The sequence below is a fragment of the Atheta coriaria genome, unplaced genomic scaffold (assembly GCF_025399875.1).
Source record: "Atheta coriaria isolate IRGN ID8LTWV9N9 unplaced genomic scaffold, Caltech_Dcor_3.1 hic_scaffold_9_pilon, whole genome shotgun sequence".
Classification (NCBI taxonomy): domain Eukaryota; kingdom Metazoa; phylum Arthropoda; class Insecta; order Coleoptera; family Staphylinidae; genus Dalotia; species Dalotia coriaria.
This window is the reverse complement of record NW_027045451.1, coordinates 5,041,706-5,058,324: the sequence shown is the minus strand read 5'-3', so window position 1 is coordinate 5,058,324 and position 16,619 is coordinate 5,041,706. Positions and strand designations below refer to the sequence as shown.

The window sequence follows — 16,619 nt, the reverse complement described above, 5'->3', positions numbered from 1 at the left end:
ACAAATCGTTGCTCGTTCTCTCAAGAACATTCTTGCGGAGTTATGCGTAATGCCCGCAGCTTTAAAACCGAGTGGGAAATTTGAGTGCGAGTTTGCAAACGCGTGTCGAGCGCGCGCGTCGCCGCTGATTCGAATTTCGATCGGTCAGTGCAATTTCGAGCTTTCGAGGCGCGAAACACGCGTTGCGCGCTAACGAGCGAATTAGGATTAAGTTAAGTGCACATCAGGTATTTAAATCATTAAACATTAAAAACAAAAATGTAATACACTTGATTAAATCTAAGCTGAAAGTGTTTAAAACGCTAATAAATCCAAAGTTTTAAGTAACAAAAACACCAAAAACAATGAAAGAAGTTTTCTTTTAGTGATAAACCAATTTAAAACAAAGTTTAAAATGTGTTTATCACCGATTGTGATGCGCCAGTGCGAAACGTTCGTTAACGATCGCCTCTCCTGTTTTCAAAACTGTTTCTGCTGTAGTTTAGCGATCGCAGCTGGATTTTTAGCTGTTTATCTCCTTGTAAGTTATTAAACTAAGTCTACATTATCTTATAAATACATCTCACACAACAATTGAATACATTTACATTCCTATAGAAACCTGTTATTGCATATTTTATAATTAAGCGTTTGAGTCACCGATGAAAATCTTGTCTCGTGCTCAATGTTCGATTGTTTCCTGAATCTCTAGATATATCCTCGTACGTCAGCTGCATGTAATTACAAATTACGTTACATGAATTATGAATAATGATAGAGACACGAGTTAAGAGTAGGTACAGAGTTGTGAGTTAACGTGTTACGAAATTAGACTTATCTAAATCTTTATATTCCGCTAATCGAAAACTCCCATGAACTGCACAAAAATATACACAAAACTCACGGAAAAGAATCAAATGAAACAATGTGAAACTTAGTTACTTATTGCAAAGGGATATCAAACAATGTAAAATTAAGGAAAATTCACACGGAAACCGCAAAGCACGCGGTTTAATTGCCTACGCACAGAAATTAACTTTAAAGAGTTAAAAATATAATGAAAAACAAAGTTTTAAACAAGTTTTTAAATTAAAAAGTATTTTTTTTTAATTTTAGTTAAAACTTAAATAAATTATGAATAATTACGCTTGGATTTTCTAGAAAAACTATTTGTTAACGGAAATAAAAGAAAAAAACATCATAAAACTAACTTTTAACCTTTTAAAAATAATTTTATGAAAACATGATTCTTTTTTCTTCGCACGTGCCGATGTACAATACATCATAATACCTATGTTAAGTGACAAAAATTGAAATTCTGATTCTGTGACGCGACTAAGCATTGTTCTCTCACCGTTTGTCACTGACACATTGTTCTCCTTGATGGTTATCGCAATACCGCAATGCAAGAAAACGAAACACATCCAGACATTTTTACGACGACGTGCATGTCTCATCGCATCAGCACGAAAACAAAAGAAATGTGTGCGATTGCCGAAAGCGATTGTCAATGTACGAGTAATTCTCACATTGAAGCTAAAAAAAGAATGATAAACAAATGAAGCAATGCATAAATGAATCATGAAGAAACTTCTAACTTCTAACAAACAAATAGTTGATTAGTCACACGACGAGGACAAAATTTATGCAATACTTTCACTGTTTTACAATTTTACATGATTCTATTAAGGTGTTTGATGTGTGATATGTTTTATAGTCGAATTTGAAGTATGATGTTTTCCTTTTTGCAATTAGCATATCATTCAATCTTCCTTTTAAGTGAGTGCTGTTATGTTGAAAGCGTTTATTTGCTATTTGTACGTCATTCCTATTTATTCATACGTGGAATGTAGTGGTTTTTGCTGGGAGCATCTTGCATTCATTATTAGAGGCTGTCAATGTAATTTATGGAGTTATCATCGAAAGCTACCGAGGTGTTTTATGATGTTGATGGTTATCTCATCAGCTTTATGTGTTTATAGCATGATATTAAACATTTATGCAATCAAATCGAAGGATTTCGTTGGTGAAATTTATGAAAATGTGAAATTTGACATTTATCGCACAAATCAGCGCTAAGCGTTTGTATAAGATTTTTATCTGTTTCAATCTATACTTAAAGAATGTTAAAAGTTTTTAACGGTTTGGTATACTCGTAAACTAGATTTTCAAGTTTCTGAATGCAATGAATAAATTGAAAAGATGAACTATATAATCTATTAAATGTTATGTTAGCCTAAATTCATTGAATATGAATGAAAAGTTGGCATACTAAACTTGTATTTATTAAGATTATAAAACGGTTTGAAAGAAAGTTTTAATAAAATATGAAATTTATGTGATTTCCTACAATCCTTGAAAATAAATTATGTAACAAATCTTACAATACGAATTAATTAATATTCTTTGTTTCTAAGTTATTTTACTTATGTTATTTATGATAATCCGAAGGATCTGCCCACGATTACATTGTCACAGCACCACAAGTCTTCCATTTTAACTCTTCGCTTCTTTGCACAATATTTACTCAAGTAAAATTTCATTTTCCTTGACTATCTAATTAATAGACTAACAAACGATGTGGACACGCACAGATATAGGCATTGGTCTGCATGCTGATTAGCAAACGTTACGACAATGACAAGATTTGTTTGTTTAGTGCCTGCTCAAGGACCCAACTCTTCGCGTTTCAAGCATTTTAACTCAAGTTGTATTTTATTAAAATTTAACAGATGCGAAACGCGTAATAGCATGGACATGCCATGTGTGATCACTTCAGCTGTGACAAAACTAAACAAAACTAAAATGAAATCTTGTAGATTTCCAATGTTTAATAAGGACTAAATTTTTAACTAGATATAGGTATGTATTTGTTTATTAAGTAGAATTTCTCAGATATGAGATTTTAACGTTTTAATTTGTGTGTTTTTTATTGTTTGGTTTATTACGAGCGGTTTTGTAAGATTTTATTTTTATTGTGACTGTTACAAATGCGCTCTGCATTCCTTTCGTGTTTTTATTATGTTTGTTTAGAGTTGAATGTAAGTTCGCAGCGGTTATGGCAAAGGTGAGCAAAGGTGAACGAAAGTGTTGCATCAAACCACAATTTGGAGTCATTAAAAAATCATTAAAATGCGAGTGAAACCAACAATTGATGATAAAAGTCATTTCGACTTTTATTCATTAAACTACATCATAATTAGTTCAAATCTTAATAAATAAAATAAAATTAAGGAGTAATATTTATGTTTGTCCATTTTGATTTAAATTTTTAACAAAACGTTGTTTGTAAATTAAATAAGTGATCATTTTCGCCGGAAGGTATTTTTTATTTGCCGCTCAGCTGCGTTTTGAGCACTTCTTCGCAAAGTGTTGCAATATGTGCGCAATTACAGTTTTCCTCTCGGATTCATTCTTCTCGCGTTTTTCCTTTTTAAACCATGACGCGTCTCGCCATAAAAGTAAACAAGCGAGTCATGCGAATGCACAATCTTTGCTAAACGTATGCTAAACAGCAATATTGCAACAAACTTGGCAAACTGATTTTGCAAGCAGCAAGCCTACAACCCGAAACCTACAATCTTTTAAAACTCCACGCACACACTCACAAATCTTTAATAATAAAATTTTCCAGTTTGTGACTAAGTAGCAAATCAAAGTCTAGTGTACAGCTAAACATAATTGCGCGCACCGTTAAGGCACTAATTTGTTTTTCCATTTCTGCGTTTCTGCGTTTCTCTACTCGTATTTCTACGACTACGATTTTCAAACGCGTAGCGCACTTTTTAACGCGTAGGCTTGAAACTTGCGGAGTTAGAGTAAAGTGCAGTCAGGCGGTTAACGGAAAATGGAAAAACGCCGCTTAACTAGGCCATTCACACTTTTACTCGCTTTGCAACACACAACAAACATGACTTTGCAATTAATTTAAAACCAACACACCAAAACAAAAAACTCCCAATCAGGAAAGTACATAGTTTACTTGCAATTAATCGAACTAATAAATTATTCTAAATTAATTAATCTATCGGAGTGCTAACCTCCGTTAAATAAATAATTACTGTGTGGAAGTCGCGAATCGCCTTGAAACAAATACCGTCCGGAGAAACAATACGCAGTGCATTTCATTTGTTTATCTTTCTTTGAACGTTTAACATGCAAAATAATTATGTATTTAGTAAATTACAACTGGTGTTGAAAGATTTGTTGATTTGTGGGCGATTTCATTCATTCATTCATTCGTTTGAAACGTATTTGTTAAACTATTTAAAATTTAAGTAAACGTTGGTCAGTTGCGGTTCATTTGTAACTTGAAACACGTCGGCGCGTTGAAAACACGTCGCTGCAAGCGATGCAAGGAAGGAAAAATGTTAAGGTCACTTCACCGGAATATTTTAATAAGACTCAAGTTTTTAATTTATGGAATATTGTGCTTGTAGAGTCATTTTGTCACGTCATGTTCACATACAAGTTCAAAAAATAAACTAAAAATACGAAAATGTAAAAAATGGTAAAACATAACCAAACTTTTAAAATTTCAGCCAATTATTTATCAAAAATTGCTTTAATTGTCTATTTTTATATCAAAACAAATATTTTAATCGTTGTAATAAAGACATATTACTTTTACGATTGATCTTGACTTTTTAATCTACCAATATTAAAAGTTGAAAGCAGTTCAAGTATAAAATTCCAGCAATCAACATGTTAAGCACGTGTCTTTACTTCCTCGCCTTGAATATTTTATTCGATCGTTAACGCTTTGTTCAAACTCAATTCGAAATCATAAATGGATACAAATTAATTAGCGTTTTTTTTTTCGTTCAACATAAACGTTCACTATTACACGCTAAACAAAATGCAGGCTTGTCGGTTAGCAGCAGTCGCAGGAAACAGACTAAAATGCAGCCAGTAACACGTCCGTATCCGGATGTACAGTTAGGTATTTACAATTCTGCTCTGTACCTAGTGTTCTAGGCTCAATTATGTTTGGATTTGGATTGAGTTTAGTGCAACCGGCATGCGACCGACAATCAAACCGCAATTGATTTGTACATAACTGAATTACAATTACTTTTAGGCCGGAGTAGAAACGGACGTAATGAAACAATGCAAGCGATAAACCATCGGTAAAAACTGGTTAAAGAGGTGTAAAAATTCAATTAGTAACAAGTTGAAAAAAGGAATACAAACGGAAAGTGTTTCAATTGAGTTTAAAGTACTTTTAGACGCTTGAAAATAAATTATTCAGTAAAAGTTTACGTAAATTAAGTAGAAACAACAAAAAGAAAGAAATTCACGGCCACATTTTATAAATTTATCTTTAAAACTCAAATTATATGTAATATTATCTCCGGAATTCCTAAAATTCCTAAAATTATTAAGAATTGCTGCTTAACTTAACTTCTGGTCAAGTTACTGCTGAGTTCATACGTATTATGTACTCGTAGGTATAAATTTTATTCGCACGATTAGGCGGTAATAGAAAACCGGCAGCGACACAAAATGACAACCGACCCGCGTGCATAAACACGCACGTGGGCTTCGCGCTGATCTAAATAGATTTTTATTCAAAACGGTTTTATTGGCATATGCGAGCACTGAGCGCGAAGCAGCGCCTTTTCTAAGCGCAGCTTATCTCAACTTAAGTAACATGGAGAGGTAAAAATCTCAGATGGAATTTAAAATATGAATACGCAAAGCAGTAAAATATTACGATTGCAATTTGCACTGTGCGAGTACATAATATACAAAGTTATAAATCATGTTATACTCAATCAAGCAAAACCACATAATATAAATCTTTGTTTGTGAATTTTGTTACTTATGAAGGTAATATTTGCACAGCACGCAAATCGTAGATATATTAAAATGCTTCATAAATGTGAGTTACATTTGACAAAAGTAAGTATATTTTATCTTGTCTTGATTAAACTTATAAATTGCGCAGTTTAATGTTTTAATCATTAAGTTATGAGCAATAAAGAACATTTTCACATTAAAATGGTACAATCAGGTACCGCAGATTTGTTCTGGACGTAAAATACGCACGAGAAAGTCTTGAGTTTCCATAGTTTCGCAATTCTTTATATTCCTATGCCTGAATATGTGTTCATACATATTACACTGCTCCGTGCGTATTTTGCAACATAAAATATTCAAAATATTTCTCTGTGAGCAGAAACAAACAAAAAACCATTCCAAATGAACAAGAAGCAAGACACGAAATACTAAAGTACGAAACAAAAGTGAATCTGACTCGAAAGACTTCCCCGAGGCGTAGAAACGCACAACGCACGAAATTCCAATAAGCAGCGACAGGCAAAGCAAATAAAAAAGTTTATAAGCAGAGACCGAAAACGAAACAAAATGAAACGTACAAAAATCACTTCAAAGAAAACCGACGGTAATAATTTATCTTTATGGGAGTGAAATTTGAGTGCAAATAACTATTAATTATAAATAATAGAATAACGAATAAAAAACGTTGATTTTTTACTTTAAAACTTAACATTTTGCATCGTTTTACGTAAATTTGGTTGCATAAATTGTTTTCAATTAGAATTTCGTGTTAACTTATTGTTTTTGTGATATTATTCTGATATTTAAAGCCTAGCTACTTGTATACAAGTTTATTAGTCATCGTAATGGATTGTTATTTTGTTTATTATGTTTAAATACCAAGTTTTTCGCACGACTATTCTTTGTTCACATGCACGCACTATATTTCACCATTTTACATTCCTTACCTATATATTTTAGCATTTGTAGCGCCGTAGTAAATTAAAATCGACATTAATCGATGCCATTATCATTGATTAACGCACATTGCAATCTTATTTTATGCCGCTTACTACTTGCAATTAATCTAAACCAGGTCGAATGTTTTATCCTACTGCTTCAATCAATGAAACTGTTTTCAATCAATGAATCAATGAAAATGCGCACAACAGATTACGAATACATTCTTCGCTTTACAACCGTCAATCTAAGATCTTGATATGTTCCAATATTTTACTATAACATCAAGATTAAAAGATTTTAATAGCTAAGTGTTGTTCGTGTTCTACATGCAGCTATAACAATACAACATCTGCATCATGTAATCAATGATTATAATTTCCAAGCATAACTAGGACTATAATTAAAATATCTTTTAAGATTAGTGTTGTTATATTGTGTTATTCTAAAATTAATCATTTTAAAATCAATTTCAAAATAAATTCGTTATTTTAAACGCATTGTATCAACAATATACAATTTTGTACGATTTTCTCTTATTTAATTGATTTATCGATTTAATTTATTATTAATTTCAACAATAATTTGAATATGACTAATGAATGCCCAACCTGCGTTCTCTCCAATGTCCTTAATTTCTTTTTGAAGCAATTTACGGTTATAAATCACGTTTAAGTATAGATAACTTCTGCGTTATGACTCAAATCACGAACGCATGAAGCAAACGATTAATCTGTCTTCAGTGCGTCTGCTATCGTGGCATCGATCAACTTGTGATTATCGATTAAGTATAAATCGTCAATAATTAGTAAGTACCGGCGTGAACGCATTAATAACTTTTTAATGATAACTCAACGGAACGCTGATTTTAAATCACTCCTAATACCACAGATTAAGTATCAACTTAAAAGTTTCTAGATTTGCATTCACGTCTGTTAAATTTCTAATATTAGCGAGATTACTCATGAAAAATCTGCGAATTTTCGTAAAATGAGGCTAGTTACTAACAAACAATAAAAATATTCAATTAAAATGACTAAAGAAGCAAAATTTGTTGAATTATTGTAAAATATTTGCAAATAATTCAAGTATTGCGTATAAATTTAATCCTTTTATCCTATAATTAATTTTCCTTAATTACCACTTAGTATTACACACGATTGAATCGCAGAAACATTAAATCAATTAAATTCTACAAAATAAATTATGCCAATAATAATTCAAGTTACAAATTAGCATAATAAATGACAGAATGAAATAAATTATAAATTAATTTAAAAATTGGTACACTTTACGCAGAGTTTCATGAACGATTAAGCTATTAATCAATTAATCAGAGCGTGTAATTACATATTTGTAAAACCAAAGTAATAAAAATCAATCAAGCCTCACTTTTTAAAATAACAATCCAACATTCAACAACATACTTGAACAGATTACCTATAATTAATTGAAAAAATTAAAAATCCAAATGAAATTATTAAGAAATGTTTCATTAAGACATCTTGAATTTCCCACATCGTATTAATGACACATTACCACACAAAATAAGCATACATATATTTACATAAACACATAATTACACGTGCCTTAAACACCGCCTCAATGATTACGATGATGCGAATGTGATGAAACATTTCGAAAAAATGCGCCGACTGGGCGACTGGCGAATTAAAAGAGGTGCGTCTCGTCTGTCAATTATATTATCCAACGGTTCATACAGTTTTTAAAAGTTTTAAGCCATCGCGTGATGCATGATGCGACATAATCGTCTGGCACGTCTTCCAGCATGTACTTATATTAAATAAGTTTACCTTTTGCATATCTACGATTTGCATAATCCGTTATTTAAGTTTGAAATTAGACTTGCCACGGGTTAGCAATTCGTCAGGGCATAAACACTAAACACACGAATGCATGACTCATAAATTTTAATATATTCATGTTTTATTTTATTATTTTCAGATAACTTATCTCATCGCATTCGCATTCGAATTGTTATGGATTTTAGAATCTTCCACAACTCTACCGACTGCTGCAGTGTTATTATGCGCAGGATATTTCACACTCGCATTATTCGCGGCGTTATTAATCCATGGATTAGCGACTGTAAGTAATAATAAATATTTAAAGTCACTAATATGTTTCCTGAAGGCAATCCTTTCCTCTTTCGTGTTTTTAAATTACGGCCGGAAATATTCTAAAACATTAAATACAGTTATCAGTTAAGTAATATGTGATAGTGTGACCAATCATAAAATTATGAACATTAATGGCACAGTATTATGTGCAATTGAATTCGCAATGAATGAAATTAAATAGAATCGTCGACGTTTTCTCTTCCTCGACGGCCCAAAGCATATAAGTCGTAAATTATGAACAATCAACACTTTCTATCGGCGCACTGTTTACTCAGTGCGATAATCCTTGCAAATAATTGCAAATTGCTAGTTAATTTGTGTAAATTTAAACAAATTTACACGCATTAGTAGCACGCATGAAATCGAAAATCAGAAATGAAAATATTATTTTGTAGTTAAATAATTTTTAAATTAAAATGCTGGTAGCTGTGGTGTGTAATTTGTGACCCATGTCATTGTCCACCATGAAAATGCTGGACAACAATTGTAAACCTAATTGTAACATTGTTATAGTTTGTTAACTCTGCGTTTACGTTTTTTCGTCACTGTTTGCAGAAGAACACATTGTGCCTGATTGCCTGGATGTTCGCCGTCACGGTTCTCACGTTTCCGGAAGCCGGAATGGTCATTTACATGAGCATCCAATACTGGGTGAGTCCCAACAAGTCCCGCTAACTCAACACGTTGTCCAAACTATAACATATTAATAAATTTGTCGTTTATTTGCAGAGAATTGAATCATTGTATGGAATAACTGAGTTAACGTGTTGGTTGGCACGAATTCTCGCCAATGTCATCGAAATCGTGTTAGTGCAGTCGCTGTACACGTCCTGGAAGGAAGAAGAGATTGTTTCCAAGCGATTGCGTGACCTAAGTCTGCAGGCAGTGACAATTCCTGCGGAAACAGCAGCGTACCATCAAAATGGCGGGCCGTTTTATCAAAATAATGCGTTTAACACCTCAATGGAACAGTTGCAGTATTTAGGATCGTTGAAACGCGCATCTAGCACGCCGCATCTGTTTGGAAACTTTGCTTTTCCCAACAATATGATGGGTAATGTCTTTGATTATTATCAAGGCTATCAAGGATATCAATTTACGACTGCAAGTGAATTTAATGCATCGATATTTGTACCACAAAAGATTGATACTTCGACTGAATCAAGTAAGTTTATAATATCAATCAAATTATCAATCTTTTTAATCAACCTAAAAATTAAATTCATTTTTAGTGAAAAAAACACAATCCTTAATGGATCTCCGTCAAGTTTCCGCATTACCTGCACCTCAAACCACACCGGATGACAAACTATCATCCAAGGATTCTTTACCACAAGGATTCTGGCCAGTGCCTAACTATCCGAGAAGTAACTACACGCTTAGTTTAGGCAGACAAGCACATACCAAACTGCCAAAGTTCGCCTCCCTCGACGAACTTAACCAGAGCTCCACGCACATTAATCTTCCCGACGCTGTGGATGGTCAACGTGACACGCACTTGATCCGAAATCGTACCGGTTTCTATGCGCAGCCAGTCGAGAATTACGGCGTGCCAATCTATTACGGTCCTTTGGATGGGCCAGACTTTTTAATATATAAGAAACAAGTGGATAAATTAAGTAGCAAAAACTCCTCAGCAATGCTTCCGCTGAGGATGTGCAGAAATATCGTGATGTGGCACTTTAAATCTTCATATGACTAAAATTTTAAAGTTTTAATCAAACAAATATTGTGATATTAATTCTTAGCAAAAAGCTCAAACGTCTGACTTGAGTTATTAATGTTTTGTAGATTTGTAAGTTTTATAAGTGCAGCAACTAACTTTTTGTACTTTTTATTGTGACATGTTCATTATAGTGATGAAAATAATAATAAAGAAACGATTGACTAATAAACCCCAAAATGTTGTATGTCAATGATTGCACAATCATCTGAACATGTTTAGAAACCAATTCAATGTTTATACTTTGGTTTCAAGTGTTTAGTTTACCGCAGCCGCCCATGGCGGAGTCATAGGTTGTGGATTTTGAAGATATGACATGACTATGGCACTGATAGACAACATAAACGAGCTGAGGATCTGAAATATTCAAGGAAAAGTTAAAAACATGTATTTGTACAACTACTACATAGTTTTACCTGTTTAGTATCGTCTGAAATCCTTGAATTTGCAAAACTAATGCAGGAGCAGTACAAGGCGACCCATGCACACCATTTCAACCTCATCATGAGTCCACACATGCTGAAAATCATTCCTGAAACACAAAAACAGCAAATTAGTAATATTTTCAAAAAGATAAAGAAAAACAAAACATAGTGTTTAACAAGTGAATAAAAGTATTACCAACCTGTAATGAAACTGTAGTTATGTTATTTTTATACTCATATTTCCTTTATTTATGCAACAATCATCTGTCTTATTGTTTACTTCATTTATATTGCGAGTTATACGAATATACAGCATACGAATACTACGCATAATATTACATAACAAAACACTGAAATCACGTTTAAACAACTTTTGTTTCATTTTCTGTGACTGCCAAACTAATACTTAACCTCAATCAGTCTCTATTTGCCAAAGTGGCAAATATATCAACTGTAATAAGATTAAGATATTAGCTAGACAAGTTTAAGTTCGTTTAACTTAAAATAGACGAACAGAAACTACGCATATAAAAATATAGCTCGTAGTAGATGTAAAGATATTTAGTTACAGTGTAGGGTTAGGACGTAGGAATTGTAAGTTTTCCTTCGCTTTATTCATCGCATCGTGTATAATAATTTAGTTTTACATTAGTATTTAGTCATAGTGTTGTTTTTCTTGTGGTGCGTGGATGTTTTGTTTGCATGCTTGTTTTTTTTTTCTTCTCTTGATAAAACAAAAATGAACAAATTCGAATACAATAAAATTAAATAAAAAAATATACTATACGCGTGAGTGGCTAGTTTTTTTTCTTTTAATTTTTGACGGTGCGACTTCGCGCAGAACAATTTGATTAGAAGCACTGCATTCTGCGCATGCGCAGTTTGCTCATTACAATTGACTATTAAAATGAAATTTCGCTAAATCATCTAGAGCCTAGATCATTCCTCGATTTCGCTACGTGCGACTGCGCATAAGAATAAATTACATCAACTTTTGTTTGCTTAAAATTTTGTTTACAGCAAATGATAGTGTTTTTTTCAGCTTGCTCAGCTCTGTCGTACTTCGTACATTCGTTTAATTTCTTACTTGTTTCTCTCTTACAACACCCTTAGTCTCCAGCGTTTTTCGTTATCGCATTTTTTAATTTTAATATATCGTATTATCAATAGTATCAATTAAAAAGAGCACATAATCACAGTTCTGAATAGCACCAAATCATAAATTTGGCTTTATCTATGTATAAGTTCAATTTGTTTACCAATCGCGTCCGTTTTCCGCCTCTTCGTAAATTTAAATATTTAGCGTAATCTGTTAATAATATATAAGATATCTGTTTTTTTACAATATAATTACAAATTTACAAGATATTCTTGCGTGTGTGTGTTGCTTAAATGAAGCGGTTTGGCTACATTTCGGGAGAGATTACCACCAACCAGAAGTCAGCCAAGTATGCGCAGCGCAGTGTGCGTGTGCAAAATGGCCGCCGCTTCGAGACGTCCCACACCCTCATACCGCACAAACACAACGATTGTCCGCTTGTACGCTTACACTAAGGTCAAAGTCAAAGTCAATCACTGCAACTCGTGTGGTTTGTGTGGCGGTTGTTGTTGTTGGAAAAGATGGCCGAGGAGCGTGCGCAGCTGCTGCGCGGACTATTGCGGCGCTGGGGGTTGTTGCGTGGGCGTCTGAGACGTGGGATCCGGCGTGCCGTCATTCGTGCTCGTCGTCGTACCGTTCGTCGGTGGTGGCGCGCCCGCCCCCTTCAGTACCTGCTGTTTTAAGTACGCGTTCTCTGTCTCTAACTGCTGAATACGCTCCATGAGTTCGACAATCTTCTCTTTAAGCACCTCGACCTCTTCGCGCACCGTGTACATGAGATGGCTCTTAACCAAATCCATCGCCTGTTCAATTTTGTTATCAATTGCATTGACGACCGGATTGGCTTTAGCCGGATCTTCTCCTGGCTGTCCGGCTTCAGGATTGTCGGGATTTTTGCTCTCGCCTACCACATCGCCTTGTCCATCGTCAGCATTAGGCACACCACCTTGCGCTACGTACATCGGATTCGTCGATGATGCGGGGGCGGAGTGCGCTATGGGTATAGGTATCTGCGCAATGTGCATTTGATTGAATGCGCTGGCAGCTGTGAGCGTTACCGCCTGACTGACGGCGGCCGGATTGGTAATCTGGCTCGACGGCTGTACGGCGGCGGGCACGGGTGTGATGATAGGCGTACCTTGCGTCACCTGCGTGACGGCTGTGATGTTGGTGAGTTGGGCTGCAGGCGTTTGATTGGCGGGTAGACTTGCGGGTTGGTAGGCTGGGTTGTACTGAGCTGGCTGGCTTATACTGTTCTGCCCAACCGTGGGCGGCGTCTGGTTCATCGAAGCGATTGCAGGTTGGAGAATAACATTCTTGGCGATTTGCGTCGGCAGGCTGGCCACCACCTGAGGTGATTCCGTCCCGCCGCCCGGCGGGAAAGCATGACCATTTACCATCGGCTGTTGTTGAGCAGTCGTTGGTTGGCCGGCATAGGTCTGACTCTGTTGGAAGTTCGCTGTCTGGCTGGTGGGAACAAACGCAGAGCTCTGTGTCTGAATGAGATTCGGCTGGACGTACTGTACGTTAGAGTACGTAAAGCCGGCGCTGGCGGCGTGCGGCGGTACATTTGCGGGGAAATACGGCTGGCCGGCGGCGTTGATAAACTGTTGCATGCCGGTGGTACTGCCAGTTTGCACCGGCACCTGCTGTGAGATCACCGCATTGCCGTGCGGGTAGAAATACTGCCCGGGCAGCATTTGATTCGGCATTCCTTGGTAGAACCCGGCTGCAGGCGACCCTGCAAACCCGCTTTGCACCAGCATTTGTTGAAAGTGTTGCGGTGGTAGGCTCTGTGTCTGCATGTACTGCGATCCTCCCATTTGAATGTTCGTCGCTGACTGCGTTTGCTTCGCAGACGGCTGTGGTTGTGGTGGATTTTCATCCACATAGTCCATACATTTCCACCGCCCGCGCCGAAATGGCTCCAAACTAGCAATTTTGACCACCTTGAAGCGGTCATTTCGGCTCGGCGTCGAATGCATATCCTTGCCCTCGTCGACGTTCGCCGCAAGGTGCCCCTTGGCCGTCGTCTCGACGACGCTGTCGATGGCTGTGGTGGTGACCTCGTCGCCGGCGCTGCTGATTATTTCGACGCCGTATTGAGGACTCGTGGGTATCACGGTGGTGGCGTTGGCCTCCTGCGACGTCGACTTGGACGCCCCGGCGAGGTCTTCGTCGCCGCTCTTTTCTATGCCGTCTGCAATTGCCGTGGCCGAGTCGGGACCTACGGAATGCAAGCGTTAGACATTTCTTTCTTTCTTTCAGTGCGCAATCATCAGCTGTGAGGTAGGTGGTTTGTTTGATTTTAAATTTAGCTACGGGTACCCACTCGTCACTCAATACGGTCCGCCATCCGCTCGTGGGGGGAGGGCCAATTTTGAGAGCGCAACACGACAACCTGGTTTTCCGGACGGTTGGTCGGCACGCCGCGAGAATGGACTTGCGACTAGACGCACCGCGGCGACAGTGCGCGGCCTCGCGCGCGCGACGCGCAAATTGTTTGACTCACTGCGTTTATTATCTACTTTTGCGTCTCATGTGTGTGGTTGGGTGATGTTCGCGGCGAATCGTAAACACGCCGGCCGCGAGGATAAACAACGAAATTCTATATCCTAAATTGCGCGCGGTACTTTCGAATGCGTAAACATTTGAACATTTGAAGCAAGCGCGTCGGCGCGAATGCAAACATTGAAATAGTTGTCGCACGACGAAATTTATCAATGAAACTCTTCTCGGAATACGATTTTTGCGGTTTCTCATTGGTTTCCACAACTGACTAGAGCTTTGGTTTTGTTTTGCTGGTACGGAGCGATACAGACATTGATTTTCATAACTATTTATAACTATTTATTATATTTAATCAATTTTCTCGGTCAAATTTGAAAGATATGCGTAATAAGCACACATATATCAACTGGTTTTAGAAAATAGCACAGCATTGACACCATTCTAAAAAAAAACTTAGAAATTTGAGTGCAAAAAGTTTGTTTTGAAACATGAATACAAAATTATTCACATACTTTAATGATATGATCACATTTAATATCAGTTAATCATATTTATTGTTAAAAAGTAAATATAAATATGAAAAACTGTCAATATTACTCAAATAAAAACTTGAATTCCATTTTCTAACCAAAAACTAAACAAAATTAAACATTTTACACCAAGTTTCACAAGTTTTAAGTGCAATAACAAAGATGTTAATTTAATTTTGAAACTCCTATGAAAACTTAGTTTATATTCTCCTGCTTTATGTTCTTTGACAATGAAATTTCGTACGTTTAAAACTTGCTCCAACCAGCAAACAAATAAAATAACTTCATCGCTTTTGTTCATTCGGCGGCGCCAGGCCATAGCCGCCGGGCGTAGCGGATGCAATGCGAATGAATCACGAAACACTCCGCTCAGCACCACCTTAATTAATTAAGGTCAATGAGAGACCAATTTATGCCTAATATAAATATCAATGTAAGTCATGTGCACTGCACTGTGTCATCACACACACTAAACATGCTCATGTTTATTATACAAACTTGTATGCAATAAGCATGAAATACGCATTCATCCTCAATCAGTTTATTTAATAATCTTCTACAATATTTTCGATATGAGGACATTGCATTTGAAGAAAACAATCAACAACTTTGCTGTGTGTACTTGTGAGTGACTTTCGCAAGTAGTCTATGAAACTGTTGAGGGAAACTCACCCAGTATGTTCATGTAGTCCGGAGTGAGATCCTCCACAGGCGCATTTCCATTTGCTTGTGGCGGCTTGTAGCGCTGAACCTTCTCAGGCCTCCGGGGGTCCACATTGCCAGGAATCATGTCGATCTCTATGTAACGAAAAAACATTTGTAGTAATTTGTCGGCAGGTACTTACTGCGAGTGGTCAAGACGTTGGTGGAACGTCGGGAACGACGACGTCGTGCGCCGTGTCGCGCGACGACACAACGGGGTAAATGACATGTAAATAGAATGAAAAAAAAGGTTGTCCGAGTGTCAATTAAAACAGCGAGTCCCTGCTCGCCGTTACGTAAATCGCGCGCAAAGGTGGCGGCAGCGCGTGTTCACTGCGGTGGCGGCTGGTGTACGCCAGCAAAGCGCACCACTTTGGAGCACTCACGACGCGCAAATTGCGTTGTTTAGCGAGGAAATCGACGATACTTACAGCTGCTTATTGCAAATCACAATGGCGACTTAAAGTGAACTAAACACGGGCCGATACGTCAGGTTGTCACATTCAACAAACTTCAAACTTTGGCAACCCAACATACACCAAACCAAGATTTGATGTAGGCTATATTATTCAAATGATTTTATTCAAAATTCGGGTAGATTATTAGTATTTGCACTAAACTATTGTTTAATATTATTTATAATTAACGTTTATATTTATAATGATTGTTTAAATCATTGAATTATTACTAAAAATCACATCGAAGTTTGTTATACCTTAATATATTACATGTTGTGAATGAAACTTGTTAGATAAAATTTATCAGAAA

The 16,619-nt window shown here is 36.4% G+C and overlaps 2 protein-coding genes across 4 annotated transcripts; one reads left to right on the top strand and one right to left on the bottom strand.

Annotated features, from left to right (window-relative positions):
* Rcd6 (Reduction in Cnn dots 6) lies at positions 1 to 10,764 on the top strand. Its single transcript, XM_065313067.1, is given in 6 exon segments — positions 1 to 520; positions 8,686 to 8,829; positions 9,417 to 9,512; positions 9,591 to 10,026; positions 10,094 to 10,489; positions 10,492 to 10,764. Coding segments are annotated over 6 exon segments (1,254 nt in total). The 5' UTR covers positions 1 to 394; the 3' UTR covers positions 10,548 to 10,764.
* Positions 10,680 to 16,429, bottom strand: LOC135799846 (PAT complex subunit Asterix). 3 transcript variants are annotated; one of them, XM_065313066.1, is made up of 4 exons: positions 16,283 to 16,428; positions 15,822 to 15,947; positions 11,001 to 11,116; positions 10,680 to 10,941 (listed from the first exon to the last, which is right to left on the bottom strand). In XM_065313066.1, exons 2-4 carry the CDS (start codon positions 15,937 to 15,939, stop codon positions 10,843 to 10,845), a joined length of 333 nt encoding a protein of 110 aa, XP_065169138.1. In that variant the 5' UTR covers positions 15,940 to 15,947; positions 16,283 to 16,428; the 3' UTR covers positions 10,680 to 10,842. The 3 variants fall into 3 exon arrangements, with proteins under 3 accessions (XP_065169138.1, XP_065169136.1, XP_065169137.1); XM_065313064.1 differs by lacking the exons at positions 10,680 to 10,941; positions 11,001 to 11,116 and adding an exon at positions 11,583 to 14,335 and having other exon boundaries at positions 16,283 to 16,429; XM_065313065.1 differs by lacking the exons at positions 10,680 to 10,941; positions 11,001 to 11,116; positions 15,822 to 15,947; positions 16,283 to 16,428 and adding exons at positions 11,583 to 14,335; positions 14,441 to 14,876.
* Between the last annotated feature and the right edge of the window lie 190 nt (positions 16,430 to 16,619).